The following is a 23,310-nucleotide window of genomic DNA, read 5'->3' as shown; positions in this document are numbered from 1 at the left end:
AATGTATGTCAGGTGTTCAAAATAAAAGGTGGTTAATGGTGTCAGAAGAGGGATCCACTTCTGACTTCCGATTTGCCTCTTATTATATGCATGAATACTTAATAACCCTTGTGACCTTAACTATACCAACTGTGCCAATATTCCAAATAGAATGTGGAAAATGGTGTCAGAAGTGGGATCAACTTGTAACTTCCAATGTGCCTTTTATTACATGCATTTATACTTGATCATCTCTGTGGCCCCAATTATCGTGGCCTTAACTGTACTTAATGTATGTCAGGTGTTGTAGATAAAAGGTGGTTAATGGTGTCAGAAGAGGGATCCACTTCTGACTTCCGATTTGCCTCTTAATATATGCATGAATACTTAATAACCCTTGTGACCTTAACTATACCAACTGTGCCAATATTCCAAATAGAATGTGGGAAATGGTGTCAGAAGTGGGATCAACTTGTAACTTCCAATGTGCCTTTTATTACATGCATTTATACTTGATCATCTCTGTGGCCCCAAATATTGTGGCCTTAACTGTACCTAATGTATGTCAGGTGTTCAAAATAAAAGGTGGTTAATGGTGTCAGAAGAGGGATCCACTTCTGACTTCCGATTTGCCTCTTATTATATGCATGAATACTTAATAACCCTTGTGACCTTAACTATACCAACTGTGCCAATATTCCAAATAGAATGTGGAAAATGGTGTCAGAAGTGGGATCAACTTGTAACTTTCAATGTGCCTTTTATTACATGCATTTATACTTGATCATCTCTGTGGCCCCAAATATTGTGGCCTTAACTGTACCTAATGTATGTCAGGTGTTCAAAATAAAATGTGGTTAATGGTGTCAGAAGAGGGATCCACTTCTGACTTCCGATTTGCCTCTTAATATATGCATGAATACTTAATAACCCTTGTGACCTTAACTATACCAACTGTGCCAATATTCCAAATAGAATGTGGAAAATGGTGTCAGAAGTGGGATCAACTTGTAACTTCCAATGTGCCTTTTATTACATGCATTTATACTTGATCATCTCTGTGGCCCCAATTATCGTGGCCTTAACTGTACCTAATGTATGTCAGGTGTTATAGATAAAAGGTGGTTAATGGTGTCAGAAGAGGGATCCACTTCTGACTTCCGATTTGCCTCTTATTATATGCATGAATACTTAATAACCCCTGTGACCTTAACTATACCAAATATGTCAATATTCCAAATAAAATGTGGCAAATGGTGTCAGAAGTGGGATCCGACGAATCTTGTATATGAGATAATTATACCTGAAAGACCGGTTGAGAATTCTGATTGGTGGGTGTCTGATTACTACTAATGATGGACATGTGACTAAGTGTCCATAATCGACTTTGAAGGACATTACATTCACTTTTGTTCATATTATTCTATTTAGCAGGATAGCAAGCAATGAGAGACTGAATCAACAGCGCCTCTACTGGTTGCAGCCAAGTAGTGCACGCCATCTTGCCTCAGCTGCTTCAGTACATAAAGGAAAGATGTGTTCCTCCTTTGAGGCAGTTAACGCAAGACGAGAGCCCGTGAGAAGTGTGTTGTACTCAGATATTTAAGTCTGAGGAGCAGAAATAGAAAGTGCAGTCGACTAGAGAGCAAGGACACGGTTATGCACTGACACTCCCCTCAAGACCTTCTCCTGCAGTAGTTGCTCCTAGCGTTGCTTCACACCCTTCTCAAAATGTAATAAACTTGCTTCTGGGACATTAGAGGGCCAGGCTGCTGTTTCTCCTGGGTGAACCATGGTCAGCTCTGTGAAGTACTACACTAGCAATAATAGACAACTACAAACCCAGTTTCCATGAGTTGGGAAATTGTGTTAGATGTAAATATAAACGGAATACATTGATTTGCAAATCATTTTCAACCCATATTCAGTTGAATATGCTACAAAGACAACATATTTGATGTTCAAACTGATAAACTTTTTTTTTTTTTTTTTTGCAAAAAATCATTAACTTTAGAATTTGATGCCAGCAACACGTGACAAAGAATTTGGGAAAGGTGGCAATAAATACTGATAAAGTTGAGGAATGCTCAACAATCACTTATTTGGAACATCCTTCTGGTGTGCAGGCTAATTGGGAACAGGTGGGTGCTATGATTGGGTATAAAAACAGCTTCCCAAAAAATGCTCAGTCTTTCACAAGAAAGGATGAAGCGAGGTACAACCCTTTGTCCACAACAAACTGCGCCAAACATTTTCAATGGGAGACAGGTCTAGACTACAGGTAGGCCAGTCTAGTACCCGCATTCTTTTACTATGAAGCCACGTTGATATAATACGTGGCTTGGCATTGTCTTGCTGAAATAAGCAGGGGCGTCCATGGTAACGTTGCTTGGATGGCAACACATGTTGCTCCAAAACCTGGATGTACCTTTCAGCATTAATGGCGCCTTCACAGATGTGTAAGTTACCCATGTCTTGAGCACTAATACACCCCCATACCATCACAGATGCTGGCTTTTCAACTTTGCGCCTATAACAATTCGGATGGTTCTTTTCCTCTTTGTTCCGGAGAACACGTCTACAGTTTCCAAAAACAATTTGAAATGTGGACTCGTCAGACCACAGAACACTTTTCCACTTTGTATCAGTCCATCTTAGATGAGCTCAGGCCCAGCGAAGTCGACAGCGTTTCTGGGTGTTGTTGATAAACGGTTTTCGCCTTACATAGGAGAGTTTTAACTTGCACTTACAGATGTAGCGACCAACTGTAGTTACTGACAGTGGGTTTCTGAAGTGTTCCTGAGCCCATGTGGTGATATCCTTTACACACTGATGTCGCTCGTTGATGCAGTACAGCCTGAGGGATCGAAGGTCACGGGCTTAGCTGCTTAACTGCAGTGATTTCTCCAGATTCTCTGAACCCTTTGATTATATTACGGACCGTAGATGGTGAAATCCCTAAATTCCTTGCATTAGCTGGTTGAGAAAGGTTTTTCTTAAACTGTTCAACAATTTGCTCACGCATTTGTTGACAAAGTGGTGACCCTCGCCCCATCCTTGTTTGTGAATGACTGAGCACTTCATGGAATCTATTTGTATACCCAATCATGGCACCCACCTGTTCCCAATTTGCCTGTTCACCTGTGGGATGTTCCGAATAAGTGTTTGATGAGCATTCCTCAACTTTATCAGTATTTATTGCCACCTTTCCCAACTTCTTTGTCACGTGTTGCTGGCATCAAATTCTAAAGTTAATGATTATTTGCAAAAAAAAAAACGTTTATCAGTTTGAACATCAAATATGTTGTCTTTGTAGCATATTCAACTGAATATGGGTTGAAAAGGATTTGCAAATCATTGTATTCCGTTTATATTTACATCTAACACAATTTCCCAACTCATATGGAAACGGGGTTTGTATTTCCTCTGTAGTTTGCAACGCTGGTTTGTAATAAGACACATTTATGATGTACGCATTGTATTTTAATGCGCCTAATTTATCGGCTCATCCATCCATGGCGTAATTTTCTTTTCATTTTCTTCTCGCTAATTCAATCAATCAAGAAGTGTCCGCCGGTTCCCTCCATTATAGCGAGTGACAGATAAATGGGACTATTTAGAGGATTTATTATCCCCCCCAAAAGCTTATCCCGATTCATCTAATATGTTTTCATTATTGCGGGCCATATCAAAAGGAAGCAAAGTGTCTCCCGCCATTGCTAAATGCTGCTGGCACACTGAATGCTTTATTATTAGACACCTGGAGCGTTGCTAACAAGATGGAATAAAACAACCAACCCCCTCCCTCAGGCTAATTGATACAGTGTAGTCCGGGACAAGAGCAGCATTTTCTGCTTTATAGTTGATGTGGGGGAAGAAAAAAAAGACTCCCATTGCATCTCATTGGTTTTATTGTTAATAGGCTTTGCCATTTGTTGTTACTTTTTTTATCGTGTCTCATCAAAAAGAGACACAATAAATGACAATGATAATTCCACTGCTTGGGAGTTTGGACGTGACTCTAACAGCCTTTAAAAAAAGAACATTCCGGTTCGTGGCTACATGATAATGATACTGATAATATTGTTGAAATGGGAGAGAAATAACAGAACCAGCGCAAAGACATTAATACATAAATATTCTGAGATAGACCAGCGTTCTCCCATCCGGTGTCATTTTATTTTATATTGTTTACAAGTTATAAAACGTGCGGGATTATGTGAAATGTATATTGGACCCAGTAACAATAATTCTAATTTAATTCAATGCTCTAATGCAGAAGTGTCAAAGTCGTGCCATGTTTGGCCCCAGAAGGTCGCTGCTAACAGTCAATACTATTATTACACAATTTTCTGATGCATTTTTTTAGTAGATTTTTTTTTTTTTTTTAAAGGTAAAAAAAAATATGGTAAATTGCAATAATTTCACCTAAAAATTGAGTGTATTCTACTGTATATGGAAAAAATAATACTGCTGTTTTTATGGTATAAAAAAAGGCAGCTCAGTTGTCAGAATTTTACTATAAAATGTACTTCTTTTTTTTTTTACGGTAAATTAAAAAAAATTCAATTTTACATTAAAGTGTTGGCACCTGAGCTGCCGGTTTGTTTGTTTTTACCGCATATCAACAACTGTAGATTTTTTGGTGTATTATTGTAAATGCCAAAACGACACCACAGTTTATTACAGTAAAAAAAAGTACTGTTTTTTTTTTCATTTAGAGAAAAAAATCTGTAAAAAACACAGTAAATGTCACAATTTTACCATGAAATCAAGTGCTACTTTTACATTGCACAATTTGATGGATAACTTGCTTTGGAATCATAATTATTAGTAGAGATGCGTTAAAATGTAATATCGGAAATTATCGGTATCGTTTTTTTTTTAATTATCGGTATCGTTTTTTGTTTTTTTGTTTTGTTTTCTTTTTTTAATTAAATCAACATAAAAAACACAAGATACACTTACAATTAGTGCACCAACCCAAAAAACCTCCCTCCCCCATTTACACTCATTCACACAAAAGGGTTGTTTTTTTCTGTTATTAATATTCTGGTTCCTAAATTATATATCAATATATATCAATACAGTCTGCAAGGGATACAGTCCGTAAGCACACATGATTGTGCGTGCTGCTGGTCCACTAATAGTACTAACCTTTAACAGTTAATTTTACTAATTTTCATTAATTACTAGTTTCTATGTAACTGTTTTTATATAGTTTTACTTTCTTTTTTATTCAATTTTTTTTTTTAAATGTATTTATCTTATTTTATTTTATTTATATTTTTTAAAAGTACCTTGTCTTCACCATACCTGGTTGTCCAAATTAGGCATAATAATGTGTTAATTCCACGACTGTATATATCGGTTGATATCGGTATCTGTAATTAAAGAGTTGGACAATATCGTAATATCGGATATCGGCAAAAAGCCATTATCGGACATCCCTAATTATTAGTATTTATTTCTATTTAAAAATGGTTTGAATTTTTGATAATATATTTTTGCCTAATTAGACAATATTTAAATTAACATAATATGTGATTAGATGGGAGTAAAAAAAAAAAATCTCCCAAAATAGAAAGAAAGAATACATTTAGTAAGAAAAGTTACAGTACTTTTTTGATGAATATTATTTCCAGGCTTTCGAGGGCCAACTAAAATGAAGTGGTGGGCCACATCTGGCCCCCGGGCTTTGAGTTTGACACCTGTGCTCTAATGCTTTAAAAAAAATAAAATACACTTATACTGAATTTAAAATTTGGTATAATTATTTTTCTTAGCTCACTGGCAAGGAATTAGCAGCTAATGCATCATGAAGGAATTGCACCTTAATAACCCAAATCCCTTCATCAGATGGAATCTCCTCCACTAATCCCATCATCAATTTCCGAAGAAAAGGCTCTTTTCCTGGCGGAGTCTTAATCAAAAGGTATTGACTTTTTACTTTTAATGAAGGCAAAAGAACGGCAGGACCCGCCTTTTTTCCTTCTTATCTCACCTGGACCGTATCCTCCTTGAACTGGAGCAGATCAGGATGGTCGGAGCGCAGCAGGAAGGTGCGGCTTCCCTTGTAAGGATTGGTGTAGGTGATCTTCTTGGAGCTGCCCCGCCCACTGTTAGCTGGGACACACACCTCGAAAGCCTACACACACACACACACACACATTGTTTACATCATACACACACATTGTTTACATCATAAACACACATTGTTTACATCAGTCATTCTCAAATAGTGGTAGGCCAGAGATTTGATTCCTTGTCTAAGTACATTGTTTTACTTTTCCTATATTCAAACACAGTGTTACTGTTCAAACTGGGTGTTGATTGATTGAAACTTTTATTAGTAGACTGCACAGTACAGTACATATTCCGTGCATCCGGCATTGGAGACTCCTCTATAGGGTCTTGGGGCACTAGGAGGTTAACCCCTTCACTACTGTTACCCCAGGTGGCCCTTGGCAAAGGCCTAGTACCTGACTGCCCACTAGCCAGGGATACGGTGAAGACCTCAACGGCGGAGCAGGCGGAAGACGGTAGATTTAAGAACTACCACAACGGCTGCGATGGCGGAAGAAGGCTGCAGCAGAAAAGGGTCCCCAGTCGTCTTGGACTCCATGCCACTGGACCCTGACCCGATTCTGTCAAGGATCGTGTAGTGACTGTCTGTGCACCAGTCTCCCCACGTAAAACAAAGTCACGCACAGGCATCCCCCATAAAGGGATACACCCCTACCAGGAGGATCGTCATACTCGTTCGAGTGACCGCCGATGAACATATTCCGTACAATTGACCACTAAATGGTAACACCCGAATAAGTTTTTCAACTTGTTTAAGTCTCTCCAGTACACCTGACTAGACCTTACGCTACGCCGGATAGTCGAACCTCGGATTCAGGAGGAATAGTGTGGTTTTCGTCCTGGTCGTGGAACTGTGGACCAGCTCTATACTCTCGGCAGGGTCCTTGAGGGTGCATGGGAGTTTGCCCAACCAGTCTACATGTGCTTTGTGGACTTGGAGAAGGCATTCGACCGTGTACCCCGGGAAGTCCTGTGGGGAGTGCTCAGAGAGTATGGGGTAACGGACTGTCTGATTGTGGCAGTTCGCTCCCTGTATAATCAGTGTCAGAGCTTGGTCCGCATTGCCGGCAGTAAGTCGGACCTGTTTCCAGTGAGGGTTGGACTCCGCCAAGGCTGCCCTTTGTCACCGATTCTGTTCATAACCTTTATGGACAGAATTTATAGGCGCAGTCAGGGCATTGAGGGTATCTGGTTTGGTGGCTGCAGGATTAGGTCTCTGCTTTTTACAGATGATGTGGTCCTGATGGCTTCCTCTGGCCAAGATCTTCAGCTCTCACTGGATCGGTTCGCAGCCGAGTGTGAAGCGACTGGGATGGGAATCAGCACCTCCAAGTCCGAGTCCATGGTTCTCTCCCGGAAAAGGGTGGAGTGCCATCTCCGGGTTGGGAAGGAGTTCTTGCCCCAAGTGGAGGAGTTCAAGTACCTCGGAGTCTTGTTCACGAGTGAGGGAAGAGTGGATCCTGAGATCGACAGGCGGATCGGTGCGGCGTCTTCAGTAATGCGGACGCTGTATCGATCTGTTGTGGTGAAGAAGGAGCTGAGCCGGAAGGCAAAGCTCTCGATTTACCGGTCGATCTACGTTCCCATCCTCACCTATGGTCATGAGCTTTGGGTCATGACCGAAAGGACAAGATCACGGGTTCAAGCGGCCGAAATTAGTTTCCTCAACCGGGTGGCGGGGCTCTCCCTTAGTGATAGGGTGAGAAGCTCTGTCATCCGGGGGGAGCTCAAAGTAAAGCCGCTGCTCCTCCACATCGAGAGGAACCAGATGAGGTGGTTCTAGCATCTGGTCAGGATGCCACCCGAACGCCTCCCTAGGAAGGTGTTTCGGGCACGTCCGACCGGTAGGAGGCCACGGGGAAGACCCAGGACACGCTGGGAAGACCATCTCTCCCAGTTGGCCTGGGAACGCCTCGGGATCCCCCGGGAGGAGCTGGAAGAAGTGGCTGGGGAGAGGGAAGTCTGGGCTTCCCTGCTTAGGCTGCTGCCCCCGCGACCCGACCTCGGATAAGCGGAAGAAGATGGATGGATGGATGGAACTTGTTTAAGTCGGGGTCCACGTTGATCAAGTCCTGGTAAGTACGGTGTTTTACTTTTCCTATATTCAAACACAGTGTTACATTGGCCAAAAATAATAAATATACCGTATTTTCCGGACCATAGGGCGCACCAGCGCATTAGAGGGGTCATAATATTTTTTTTTTTTTCTAAATTGAAAAGGCTATCTTGTGGTCTACATAACATGTAATGGTGGTTCTTTGGTCAAAATGTTGCATAGGTTATGTTTTACAGATCATCTTCAAGCCGCTTTCTTTTGTGGGCGGTCTTATTTACGTGGTTCACCTTTGACAGCGTCTTCTCCCCGTCATCTTTGTTGTAGCGGTGTAGCGTGCAAGGACGGGAGTGGAAGAAATGTCAAAAAGTGGAGCTAACTGTTTTAATGACATTCACACTTTACTTCGATCAATAACGGAGCAGCATCTCCTCATACGTCGGAAATGTGTCCCGTGAAAAACCGTCCGACCGACTTCATAGCTTACCAAAGTCGTAATCAAATTTTGATGGATTTTTGAGCGCCCTGTGTAATGTTCTATGTTTTTAATTGAAAATGTAACATTTTGGTGTTGTTTCCTTGAGTCATATTGCAGTCTACACATATCTCTTATGTTTGACTGCCATCTACTGGTCACACTTATCATTTCACCATGTACCAAATAAAATAGCTTCGAGGTCGGTAAGCACAACAAAAACGTATTCCCTACATTAGGTGCACCGGGTTATAAGGCGCACTGTCGAGTTTTGAGGAAATTAAAGGATTTTAAGTACGCCTTATAGTCCGAAAAATACGATACTTGTTAAATAAAACCTCTGCGTTGTTTTTAATGAATATGTGGTCCTTCTACGCTACTGTATTTTAATGTTGGTCATTGTGGCTGTACTTGAAGAGCCAAGTGTTTTCTGAGATGGTTCTTGGTAGAAAACAGTTCAAGTTCAGTTCATGACTATTTATTAGGGATAAGAATCTTACAACAACTCCCGATTCGGTTCTCGAGGTGACGATTCGATTCTAAATTGATTCAACACAAGTCTCAATTGGATAATAAAACCTTTTCAAAACAGCTTACAAAAGCTACTCTTGGCGAGTAAGCAGAGACAACCTTACTTTTTAAAAAGGGATTCTTAAAAAAAATAAAATAAATAAATGCATTTAAACATTTTTTTTCTAAAAGAAATGTGTATTTTCAGGGAAAATTCTGAATCAATTTAGAATCTGAATAAATAAGATCGGCGGTTTGGATGATTTACTATTTACCGTATTTTTCGGACCATAAGGCACACTAAAAATCCTTTAATTTTCTCAAAAATCGACAGTGCGCCTTATAACTCGGTGCGCCTAATGTACGGCATAACTCTGGTTGTGCTTACCGACCTCTAAGCTATTTTATTTGGTACCTGGTGTAATGATAAATTTGACCAGTAGATGGCAGTCACACATAAGAGATATGTGTAGACTGCAATATGATGGCAGTAAACAACACCAAAACTTTTAATGTTCCATTGAGAATATAAAAAATTGCATACGGCGCTCAAAAATCTTTCAAAATGTTTTTAGTACGACTTTGGTAAGCTATGAAGTTGCACCGCTTGATGTATTGTCGGCGCATTAAATATACGAGTATTATTATGGTATGTGTATAAGATGGCACCCATTAGCAGACATTATCTGGCGTTTCGTTTTGCAATGTTATGCGAAACCAACTTTTCTTGCCTTCTGGTACCTGCTGATCTGTATTTGGGATCTGCATAAGTACCGAAAATTTGAGCGTGTTTGCCATTGTAGTCCGTGCCGACGCCATAGTCATAAGCTTCTTCTTTTTCTCTACCTTCTTGTTATGGGACATTGATTTGATTTGATTCAATCTCCGCTGTTGCCATTTGTAATATAAAGTAGTGTAAATTTCTGACTTATATCTGTCAGTAAACTCGCCATGAAAGCGCTAAAACATACCGGTGTAGTGAGTTTGCATTATTCACCCAAGGAACTTTAGTTATTTGAAAGTTCCGGTCGGACGGTTTTTCACGGGACACATTTCCGGCGTTGTTGTTGCACTAGTGAGCCACGGATGAGGAGATGCTGCTCCGTTATTGATTGAAGTCAAGTCTGAATGTCATTAAAACAGTTAGCTCCATCTTTTGACACTTCTTCCACTCCCGTCCTTGCACGCTACACCGCTACAACAAAAGATGACGGGGAGAAGACGCTGTCGAAGGTGAGCCACGTAAATAAGACCGCCCACTAAACGGCGCATCCTGAAGAGACGCTCAGAAAGCTACTTGAAGGTGGTCTGTTAAACGTAAAATGTAGACCACTAGATCAGTGTTTTTCAACCACTGTGCCGCGGCACACTAGTGTGCCGTGAGATACAGTCTGGTGTGCCGTGGGAGATTATCTAATTTCACCGATTTGAGGTAAAAAATATTTTTTGCAAACCAGTAATTATAGTTTGTAAATGTAAATGATGTGTTGTTGAGTGTTGGTGCTGTTTAGAGCTCGGCAGAGTAACCGTGTAATACTCTTCCATATCAGTAGGTGGCAGCAGGAAGCTAATTGCTTTGTAGAAGTCGAAACAGCGGGAGGCAGCGTGGAGGTAAAAGGGTGTCTAATGCTTAAACCAAAAATAAACAAAAGGTGAGTGCCCCTAAGAAAAGTCATTGAAGCTTACGGAAGGCTATGCAGAACGAAACTAAAACTGAACTGGCTACAAAGTAAACAAAAACAGAATGCTGGATGACAGCAAAGACTTACTGTGGAGCAAAGATGGCGTCCACAATGTAACATCCGAACATGACATGACAATCGACAAAGTCCCCACGAAGAAGGATAAAAACAAAGTAGATGCGGGAAATATCGCTCAAAGGAAGACCTGAAACTGCTCCAGGAAAATACCAAAAAAAAAGATAAAGCCACCAAAATTGGAGCGCAAGACAAGAACTAAAACACTACACACAGGAAAACAGCAAAAAACTCCAAATAAGTCCCTGCGTGATGTGACAGGTGGTGACAGTACACCTACTTTGAGACAAGAGCTATAGTGATGCATGGTTGGTTATGGTTTAAATTCATATCCAACAATTGCGACAACGACTTTTTACTGTCAACTGAGTTTCGTTGTTTAATGATTTCTGCTGGTGGTGTGCCTCCGCATTTTGTCAACACAAAAAATGTGCCTTGGCTCAAAAAAGGTTGAAAATCACTGCACTAGATAGTGTTTTAAATTTAGAATAAAATCCTAATAGGACCTCTTTAATGCACCTTATAATCCAGTGCGCTCTTTGGTCCGAAATAATAATACAAAAGTTTATAAAGTAATAAATAAATATAATAATTAGTACACAATTATTCATTTATTATTGATTCTTGAGGAAAGATTATGAAATTATTAAGAATTTGAATAAATAAGAATATTTTTAATAGAACAGCCACTTTGCAAAAAGTCAGTGTTCAAAAACAAGAGAAAAAAAATACAGAAATTAGGGGTATTAGGGGTATTTTACTTGAATAGACCTGAATAAACCCGCTCATCGGCAGTGCGCCTTTTAATCCTGTGTGCCCTTTGGTCCGAAATAATAATACAAAAGTTTATAAAGTAAGAAATAAATATAATAATTAGTACACAATTATTCATTTATTATTGATTCTTGAGGGAAAATTATGAAATTATTAAGAATTTGAATAAATAAGAATATTTTTAATAGAACAGCCACTTTGCAAAAAGTCAGTGTTCAAAAACAAGAGAAAAAAATTAGGGGTATTTTACTTGAACTAAGCAAAATTATCTGCCAATAGAACAAGAAAATTTGGCTTGTCAAGACTTTCCAAAACAAGTTAAGTTAAGTTAAAGTACCAATGATTGTCACACACACCAGGTGTGGCAAAATTATTCTCTGCATTTGACCCATCACCCTTGATCACCCCCAGGGAGTTGAGGGGAGCAGTGAGCAGCAGCGGTGGCCGCGCCGGGGAATCATTTTGGTGACTTAACCCCCAATTCCAACCCTTGATGCTGAGTGCCAAGCAGGGAGGTAATGGGTCCCATTTTTATAGTCTTTGGTATGACTCGGCCAGGGTTTGAACTCACAACCTACCGATCTCAGGGCGGACACTCTAACCACTAGGCCACTGAGTAAAATTAGCTAACCTCAATGAACCCAAAAATAGCTTAAAATAAGTATATTATTATTATATTAATAACAAGTGCACTTTTCTTGGTAGAAAAAAAAGAGACCTTTTTGCTCAATATGTTGGAAAATGTTCTTAAATTAAGCAAATGCTAGTGCCATTATCTTGACATAATGATATGCGCTTGGTATCATGATTTTTTTTTTCATGCTTGAAGTGAGAAATGATTACTTTAAAAAAGTAGTTTTACTTGTGAGTGTTGCTGACACAGCTTTGCATCAGTTGATATTCTCGTTTCAAGCATGTGTTACTCAATATAGGTCATCAAATCTCAGCAACAAGCTGTAATATCTTACAGAGATCATTTAGGACCAAAACCCTTAAAACGAGTAAAACACTAACATAAAATCTGCTTGGTGAGAAGAATGATCTTATCAGACAGAAAATAAGCAAATATCACCCTTATTTGAGATATTTAGTCTTACTTAGATTTCAGTTTTAGCAGTGCACAAAGAAGTAGTTTCCTGAGACCCAGAAAAGCATCATTAGCATGCAAACACCCTACAATGTCTTCATCATTATGTCATTTTTATCATATTATGTCATGAGCTTGCATCAGAGCGCGCATGTTACTAATTAAAAGAAACAGTCAAGACGTTTCGTTTCTGAAAATGTCAGCGCGTGCAAGAGTGTCTCGTTGCAGTGCTGAGCTTGTTTACCTTGGACAGCACAGGCCGTTGGACATTAAGGCAGAGTAGCCAAGCGGTGACCAGCTGCCTCTGCTCCACGTCCACGGCGTTCAAGTACAGGAAGCGGCTGCCCGCCCGCCACGGCTGCACCTTCAGTTGGAGCTCCTGCACAGCTGCGGGGGGCAGCAGGAACACACCTGCAGGGTGGACCTGTGGAATACAAGGTGATGAAGAGGATGAGATGGAGACAATACATTTGTTAGGGGAGAAATTAAAGCAAAAGGAGTGCGGGATTGGTTTTATATACCGTATTTTTCGGAGTATAAGTCGCTCCGGAGTATAAATCGCACCGGCCGAACATGCATATTAAAGAAGGATTTTAACGATAAATGCGTTAAAATGTAATATCGGAAATTATCGGCATCGTTTTTTTTATTATCGGTATCGTTTTTTTTTTTTTTTTTTATTATTAAATCAACATAAAAAACACAAGATACACTTACAATTAGTGCACCAACCCAAAAAACCTCCCTCCCCCATTTACACTCATTCATACTCATTCACACAAAAGGGTTGTTTCTTTCTGTTATTAATATTCTGGTTCCTACATCCATCCATCCATCTTCTTCCGCTTATCCGAGGTCGGGTCGCGGGGGCAGCAGCCTAAGCAGGGAAGCCCAGACTTCCCTCTCCCCAGCCACTTCGTCCAGCTCCTCTCGGGGGATCCCGAGGCGTTCCCAGGCCAGCCGGGAGACATAGTCTTCCCAACGTGTCCTGGGTCTTCCCCGTGGCCTCCTACCGGTCGGACGTGCCCTAAACACCTCCCGAGGGAGGCGATCGGGTGGCATCTTGACCAGATGCCCGAACCACCTCATCTGGCTCCTCTCGATGTGGAGGAGCAGCGGCTTTACTTTGAGCTCCCCCGGATGACAGAGCTTCTCACCCTATCTCTAAGGGAGAGCCCCGCCACCCGGCGGAGGAAACTCATTTCGGCCGCTTGTACCCGTGATCTTGTCCTTTCGGTCATGACCCAAAGCTCATGACCATAGGTGAGGATGGGAACGTAGATCGACCGGTAAATTGAGAGCTTTGCCTTCCGGCTCAGCTCCTTCTTCACCACAACGGATTGATACAGCGTCCGCATTACTGAAGATGCCGCACCGATCCGCCTGTCAATCTCACGATCCACTCTTCCCTCACTCGTGAACAAGACTCCGAGGTACTTGAACTCCTCCACTTGGGGCAGGGTCTCCTCCCCAACCCGGAGATGGCACTCCACCCTTTTCCGGGCGAGAACCATGGACTCGGACTTGGAGGTACTGATTCTCATCCCAGTCGCTTCACACTCGGCTGCGAACCGATCCAGTGAGAGCTGAAGATCCTGGCCAGATGAAGCCATCAGGACCACATCATCTGCAAAAAGCAGAGACCTAATCCTGCAGCCACCAAACCGGATCCCCTCAACGCCTTGACTGCGCCTAGAAATTCTGTCCATAAAAGTTATGAACAGAATCGGTGACAAAGGGCAGCCTTGGCGGAGTCCAACCCTCACTGGAAACGTGTCCGACTTACTGCCGGCAATGCGGACCAAGCTCTGACACTGATCATACAGGGAGCGGTTCCTACATTATTTATCAATATATATCAATACAGTCTGCAGGGATACAGTCCGTAAGCCACTAATAGTACTAACCTTTAACAGTTAATTTTACTAATTTTCATTAATTACTAGTTTCTATGTAACTGTTTTTATATTGTTTTACTTTCTTTTTTATTCCAGAAAATGTTTTTAATTTATTTATCTTATTTTATTATTATTTTTAAAAAGTACCTTATCTTCACCATACCCGGTTGTCCAAATTAGGCATAATAATGTGTTAATTCCACGACTGCATATATCGGTTGATATCGGTATCGGTAATTAAAGAGTTGGACAATATCGGAATATCGGCAAAAAGCCATTATCGGACATCCCTAAAAAAAACATATATAAGTCGCACTGGAGTATAAGTCGCATTTTTTGGGGGAAATGTATTTGATAAAAGCCAACACCAAGAATAGACATTTGAAAGGCAATTTAAAATAAATAAAGAATAGTGAACAACAGGCTGAATAAGTGTACGTTATATGAGGCATAAATAACCAACTGAGAACGTGCCTGGTATGTTAACGTAACATATTATGGTAAGAGTCATTCAAATAACTACCGTATTTTTCGGAGAATAAGTCGCACCGGAGTATAAGTCCCACATGCCGAGAATGCATAATAAAAAAGGAAAAAAACATACATAAGTCGCACTGGAGCCCGGCCAAACTATGAAAAAAACTGCGACTTATAGTCCGAAAAATACGGTATAACATATAGAACATGCTATACGTTTACCAAACAATCCGTCACTCCTAATTGCTAAATCCCATGAAATCTTATACCTCTAGTCCAGTGGTTCTTAACCTTGTTGGAGGTACCGAACCCCACCAGTTTCATATGCGCATTCACCGAACCCTGCTTTAGTGAAAAATTAAACGTTTTTTTTCAAATTCAAGATAAATTTAGATGTTTTTGGTAACACTTTAGTATGGGGAACATATTCTAAGTAACAAAGACTTAATTTAGAGTTATTTGGACACTAGGGGAACATATTCTAAGTAATAAAGACTTAATTTAGAGTTATTTGGACACTAGGGGAACATATTCTAAGTAATAAAGACTTCATTTAGAGTGATTTGATTAGGGCCAGGGTTAGAGGGTTAGGGTTATAATCAGGCCATGCCAAATAAGGCATTAATAAGTACTTAATAATGACTAGTTAAGAGCCAATATGTTACTAATTTGCATGTTAATAAGCAACTAATTAATGGTGAATATGTTCCCCATACTAAAGTGTTACCATGTTTTTTTACTGGTGCACAAAATGAACCGTGCATGAACATCACCTTGTTCAAAGAACAAAACCAACACAGTGCATAAACTCACAACAAATTACACACCTGCAAGTCAGTCAGCTGTTGTCGTATCCGTAATACGCCGATAAGGATAAGTTTGTATTTACACGATGAGTCGGGTGTGTCTTGACCTCCGCCGAACCCCTGAGGCCGACTCACCGAACCCCTAGGGTTCGATCGAACCCAGGTTAAGAACCACTGGTCTAGTCTCTTACGTGAGTGAGCTAAATAATATTATTTGATATTTTACGGTAATGTGTTAATAATTTCACACATAAGTCGCTCCTGAGTATAAGTCGCACCCCCGGCCAAACTATGAAAAAAACTGCGACTTATAGTCGGAAAATTACGGTAAAAATGGATGTTTGTACATGCATCATTTCCACAAAGTAAATGCGATCAAAGCCTTTGATTTTCTGCGTATGCAAAATATGCACAAATTACATTTCCTTAGTGAGTAATTTAGATCAGGACTGAACTCGGTTTGATTTTACAGTTTCTGACTTTTCAGAGACATATTAAATTGTAGTGTTAGTGGTTCCTCTGGTTTTGTTAGTAAGACCTTTCAAGACCGAACTGCATAAAAATAAATACTTTTTTTCCTATCAGAAATAATGTTATTCATCCATTTCAAACACCCAGAAGTTTTAACACCAAACACATTTAATAGAGAATAATTATAGTTTTACATGCAGAAAACATTGTGTAATATATATCTGACAAATGGAATGGTGTCCAAACTTTTACCACAAAAGGTTGCAAATTAAAAATTAAAAAGATGCCGGGGACATTTTGATATTTATTATTTTGTAAAAAAAAATTAAAAAAAGGGGGGGAAAAGCTTTAAAACAGGGGTGTCAAAGTCAAGGCCCGCAGGCCAGATCCGGCCCACGAATTAATGATCTATGGCCCCTGGGATGATATTTGATTAGTATTAGAACCGGCCCGCAGGCCACAGCCGCCTGCTGCTGTTGTGCACGCACCAATACTCCATCAGTGTTGGCGCTAGGAATTTTCAAAATGGGGTCCCAGGGACCCCATCAAGTCATACAAATGGGGTCCTACAGTAAATTTTTGTGGTACTACTTTTTTGTAAGCATTTTGAAAACAAATGATAAATGTATGCATTACCCTGTTATATCTCACATTCTATATTGTGTTTTGGAAAAAGGTTGTCATAAACGTGATTAATTCATTTTAAAAAATGATACAAAAGAAAACAAATGTTTATGTACTGTATATGTAAATGTATTCAGTTATAAACATTCATTCACTTTTTTCTTTCATTCATGGATCTAAACTTTACAGCTGCCAGTATTTTTTTCTATATTTTTATTGTAATATAAAAATATGTGTTTGTTCTATTTTTGGCCAAAGTAAGACAAAGATCACAATCTGAAGTTGTCTTTATTTTTTAGTTTTAATGCCACGATTTTAATAGTCCGGCCCGTGTGGGCACAGATTTTACTCCATGTGGCCCCTGAGCTAAAATGAGTTTGACACCCCTGATTTAAAAATACTAAACTTTGTGTCATGGGTGACAACGTGTATCATATAAGTACCGTATTTGTCGGGGTTTAAGTCGCACCGGAGTATAAGTCACACCTGCCGAAAATAAATAATAAAAAAGGAAAAAAACATATATAAGTCACACTATGAAAAAAACTGCGACTTATAGTCCGAAAAATACGGTATATACTGTACATATTAGCTTTTTCTCATGACATTGTCTTTCTGCTCTTATTTTCTTACATGTTTCCTGTTGTTTTTTTGTTTTTCTCAAACTTTTTCCACCAAGAGCAGCATACTAAAAAGCCAAAGCATGCGGGATATTTTTTTATTTTGTCAAAAAAAAGAGGAAAAAAAGACAAAGCTTTGCGTTACAGGTGACAAAGCATATTTATTCATTCTTGCCAACCTTGAGACCTCCGATTTTGGGAGGTGGGGGTGGGGCCGGGGGGTTGTGGTTGGGGGGGGGGCGTGGTTGGGGGCGTGGTTAAGAGGGGAGGAGTATATTTACAGCTAGAATTCACCAAGTCAAGTATTTCATATATACAGTGGGGCAAAAAAGTATTTAGTCAGCCACCAATTGTGCAAGTTCTCCCACTTAAAATGATGACAGAGGTCTGTAATTTTCATCATAGGTACACTTCAACTGTGAGAGACAGAATGTGAAAAAAAAAATCCAGGAATTGACATTGTAGGAATTTTAAAGAATTGATTTGTAAATTATGGTGGAAAATAAGTATTTGGTCACTTCAAACAAGGAAGATCTCTGGCTCTCACAGACCTGTAACTTCTTCTTTAAGAAGCTCTTCTGTCCTCCACTCGTTACCTGTTATAATGGCACCTGTTTGAACTCGTTATCTGTATAAAAGACACCTGTCCACAGCCTCAAACAGTCAGACTCCAAACTCCACTATGGCCAAGACCAAAGAGCTGTCAAAGGACACAAGGAAAAGAATTGTAGACCTGCACCAGACTGTGAAGAGTATTTCTACAATAGGCAAGCAGCTTGGTGTGAAAAAATCAACTGTGGGAGCAATTATCAGAAAATGGAAGACATACAAGACCACTGATAATCTCCCTCGATCTGGGGCTCCACGCAAGATCTCATCCCGTGGGGTCAAAATGATCATGAGAACGGTGAGCAAAAATCCCAGAACTACACAGGGGACCTGGTGAATGACCTGCAGAGAGCTGGGACCAAAGTAACAAAGGTTACCATCAGTAACACACTACGCCGACAGGGAATCAAATCCTGCAGTGCCAGACGTGTCCCCCTGCTTAAGCCAGTGCATGTCCAGGCCCTTCTGAAGTTTGCCAGAGAGCACATGGATGATACAGCAGAGGATTGGGAGAATGTCATGTGGTCAGATGAAACCAAAATAGAACTTTTTGGTATAAACTCAACTCGTCGTGTTTGGAGGAAGAAGAATACTGAGTTGCATCCCAAGAACACCATACCTACCGTGAAGCATGGGGTGGAAACATCATGCTTTGGGGCTGTTTTTCTTCTAAAGGGACAGGCCGACTGATCTGTGTTAAGGAAAGAATGAATGGGGCCATGTATCGTGAGATTTTGAGCCAAAACCTCCTTCCATCAGTGAGAGCTTTGAAGATGAAACATGGCAGAGTCTTGTTCACGAGTGAGGGAAGAGTGGATCGTGAGATCGACAGGCGGATCGGTGCGGCGTCTTCAGTAATGCGGACGCTGTATCGATCCGTTGTGGTGAAGAAGGAGCTGAGCCGGAAGGCAAAGCTCGCGATTTACCGGTCGATCTACGTTCCCATCCTCACCTATGGTCATGAGCTTTGGGTCATGACCGAAAGGACAAGATCACGGGTACAAGCGGCCGAAATGAGTTTCCTCCGCCGGGTGGCGGGGCTCTCCCTTAGAGATAGGGTGAGAAGCTCTGCCATCCGGGGGAGCTCAAAGTAAAGCCGCTGCTCCTCCACATCGAGAGGAGCCAGATGAGGTGGTTCGGGCATCTGGTCAAGATGCCACCCGATCGCCTCCCTCGGGAGGTGTTTAGGGCACGTCCGACCGGTAGGAGGCCACGGGGAAGACCCAGGACACGCTGGGAAGACTATGTCTCCCGGCTGGCCTGGGAACGCCTCGGGATCCCCCGGGAGGAGCTGGACGAAGTGGCTGGGGAGAGGGAAGTCTGGGCTTCCCTGCTTAAGCTGCTGCCCCCGCGACCCGACCTCGGATAAGCGGAAGAAGATGGATGGATGGATGGACATGGCAGAGTCTTCCAGCATGACTATGATCCCAAACACACCGCCCGGGCAACGAAGGAGTGGCTCCGTAAGAAGCATTTGAAAGTCCTGGAGTGGCCTAGCCAGTCTCCAGACCTCAACCCCATAGAAAATCTGTGGAGGGAGTTGAAAGTCCGTGTTGCTCGGCGACAGCCCCAAAACATCACTGCTCTCGAGAAGATCTGCATGGAGGAATGGGCCAAAATACCAGCTACTGTGTGTGCAAACCTGGTAAAGACCTATAGTAATCGTTTGACCTCTGTTATTGCCAACAAAGGTTATATTACAAGGTATTGAGTTGAATTTTTGTTATTGACCAAATACTTATTTTCCACCATAATTTACAAATAAATTCTTTAAAATTCCTACAATGTGAATTCTTGGATTTTTTTTTCACAATCTGTCTTTCATAGTTGAAGTGTACCTATGATGAAAATTACAGACCTCTGTCATCATTTTAAGTGGGAGAACTTGCACAATTGGTGGCTGACTAAATACTTTTTTGCCCCACTGTATATATATATATATATATATATACATATACATGTATATATATAAGAAATACTTGACTTTCAGTGAATTCTAGTTTTATATATATATATATATATATATATATATTTTTTTTTTTTTTTTTTTATTTTTTATTTTATTATATATATATATAAATAAGAGAAATACTTGGATTTCAGTCTTCATTTATTTACACATATACACACACATAACACTCATCTACTGATTGTTAAGTTAAGGGTTGAATTGTCCATCCTTGTTCTATTCTCTGTCACTATTTTTCTAACCATGCTGAACACCCTCTCTGATGATGCATTCTGCTTTGTCTCCTTGTTGTGTGCACAGTTGTGCACTGCACTCTCTAAAAGCTGTAGATGTTATTGTCATATATGCATGCACAGTAAAAGGCAGTATTTTCCTGTTTAAGAGTGTCACAACATTGCTGTTTACGGCAGACAAACTGCTTTACGGTAGACGAAAACGTGACTGCTGTTGTTGTGTGTTGTTACCGTGCTGGGAGGACGTTAATGAAACTGCCTAACAATAAACCCACATAAGAAACCAAGAACTCGCCCATGATCATTCTACAGTTATAACGTGATTGGGCAGGCACGCTGTTTATATTGTAGGAAAGCGGACGTGAAAACAGGATGTCGACACGTCACTCGGGTCCGCCTGAATTCCGGGAGATTTTCGGGAGAAAATTTGTCCCTGGAGGTTTTCGGGAGAGGCGCTGAATTTCGGGAGTCTCCCGGAAAATCCGGGAGGGTTGGCAAGTATGATTTTATTTGCTATTATTATGAGAATTTAAGCTTTTTCTCATTACATTGTCTTTTTGCTCTCTTGTGGTTTGTTTGAATTTCAGTTCAAATTTGACAGGGGTACAATGGGAGGGGGATTAATATGGCCCCATCGGTCACGGTTTGCCTGACACATGAAACATGACGAATTGGGGGGGCTGCACTATCCACTTCAGCCACCACATGGCAGTAGAGTGTTGAATATATTAACATGTTTTTGGGACAGTTACAACTTTGACCACAGTATCAGAACAAGGAAATGGGATAAAATTGCTATGGTATGAAAAGGGGTAGAATTAAATAAGCTCTGCTTCTTCCTACTCCTTTTCGGACGCGCTGTAATGAAACAACTGGAAATATGGGATTAATTACATTGTATCGTATGCATGTTGGAAATAAACGGAAACTGAACTGAACTGAACAGTCGCTATGTAGAGTGGCACTTTCCATCATTTTCAACAGACTGCATTGCAAAATGATTAACCCCCCCTCTTGTTCTCACTGGAGATCCCCCAGGAATGGGGGAATATGAATCCCTTCCCTACTGTATATAAACATTTGTACATGTTAAATGAGAATGTCCAAATTAAATTGTTGTTTTATGGATTAGCTATGGATGAAATTGTTTTACTGCATATATTTAGTATTTATTTTTATGAGAGCAATACATTAAAAACATCTAATAAAAGATAATAATATTTAGCATTTTTCATTAAGTCATAAATAGTGTATATTTGATGCATACTTGCCAACCCTCCCGAATTTTCCGGGAGACTCCCGAAATTCAGCGCCTCTCCCGAAAACCTCCTGGGACAAATATTCTCCCGAAAATCTCCCGATTTTCAGCCGGAGCTGGAGGCCACGCCCCCTCCAGCTCCATGAGGACCTGAGTGAAGACAGCCTTTTTTCACGACGGGAGGACAACAGGGTGACAAGAACTAAATCATCCAGACTAGAGACAAATTGTATTATTATGTTTATCTTACCTAAAAATAAATATATTTATTAATTTTTAAAAAAAAAACTAAATACATTTTTACTATATTTTGCTAAAAACATCAAAATTAATTGTATTTTTATTTGTATTTTTTCTGACTCCTTATTACATCCAGCCATAGAATTATACATTAAAATAAACATATTTGAAATAATTAATTTTAAATTATCATAATAATTCATTTAAAATGACCATATTTAATTATAAAAATAATTGCTTGTTTATCAACAACTTTAGCAATATTCATTATATTTTGAAGCTCTCAGAAGCCAAGTTATGTTATATTCCTTAATATTTATTTATGCAAGTTTGAAGTATCAATTATCTAAACACAGTTTTGTTTGCATATTTTCAGGATATATATATATATATATATATATATATATATATATATATATATATATATATATATATATATATATATTATATATATATATATATATATATATATATATATATATATATATATGTATTAAATACTTGACTTGGTGAATTCTAGCTGTCAATATACTCCTCCCCTCTTAACCACGCCCCCCCCACCCCCACCTCCCAAAATCGGAGGTTTCAAGGTTGGCAAGTATGATTTGATGAAAATATCATTGTATTAATAGCAACAATTCCTTTAAGAAAAAGTCCAGGTTAGAACAAAAATAAACCCACAATCATTAAAAGATAACCCTGTTGACAGATGTCAAAATCAGGCAAATTAAGGAGTGGGTGAAAAGGAGGACAGTGAGTGAGAAGTGTGAGTAATCACCGAGAGAAATATAACAGAGACAGTAGCATATTTAAGATGAGAATTATTGCATAGCACTCGTTTTTCCGTTCAAATCTGTTGAGAAAAGCAAAACTATTCTCTGGCGGTGAGCTTCATCCTGTTTTATAAGACTCCTCCGACGCGTTCCACAGCGACTCAACCTGCCGAGAGTCACATCAAAGCAGACGCCGTGATGCAGACTCTGGAATCTTTTAAAAATACATCTGTCACTTTTTCCTTTTCTTTCCAGCCTGTATTCTATTTCTTCAAGGAAAACAGGCCCTGTATTGCTACTGTATGCACCCCTGGTAACAGTCAGCCATGGCACTTTACGTTAATAAGCAATCCCCTTTTGTCGGGGCTCTGAGGGACAATCATTGTCAAACCCTCTTTGTTACCAAAAAAAAAAATCAGGTCAATCCGATTGTACGCATGCATGAAACATACGTTGTATTTTGTCTGAGCTCATTTGTAGGTTCATGATAATAACTTATTGCATTTTATTGCTAACTATCATGTTCCTTTGTTTCCTGCATAGTTCCCAACCCCCCTCTGTCGAACGAAATTTCTCTATAGAATCTCCTCTCTGGTCAACAAAAGCACCA

General features: G+C 40.1%; 1 protein-coding gene across 2 annotated transcripts in view; it reads right to left on the bottom strand.

Moving 5' to 3' along the window:
• nphp4 (nephronophthisis 4) overlaps positions 1-23,310 on the bottom strand; it is a 462,240-nt gene that overhangs the window by 3,230 nt on the left and 435,700 nt on the right. For both annotated transcript variants that reach the window (XM_061974673.1, XM_061974681.1), the window contains exons 27-28: positions 12,967-13,146; positions 5,984-6,127 (exon numbers count right to left, since the gene is read on the bottom strand). In XM_061974673.1, the coding sequence (XP_061830657.1) occupies positions 5,984-6,127; positions 12,967-13,146 (324 nt within the window). The remainder of the gene's footprint in view (positions 1-5,983; positions 6,128-12,966; positions 13,147-23,310) is intronic.

The sequence above is a fragment of the Nerophis lumbriciformis genome, linkage group LG01 (assembly GCF_033978685.3).
Source record: "Nerophis lumbriciformis linkage group LG01, RoL_Nlum_v2.1, whole genome shotgun sequence".
Taxonomy (NCBI): Eukaryota; Metazoa; Chordata; class Actinopteri; order Syngnathiformes; family Syngnathidae; genus Nerophis; species Nerophis lumbriciformis.
The sequence above is the reverse complement of the archived record's forward strand: the minus strand, read 5'-3'. Positions and strand labels throughout refer to the sequence as shown.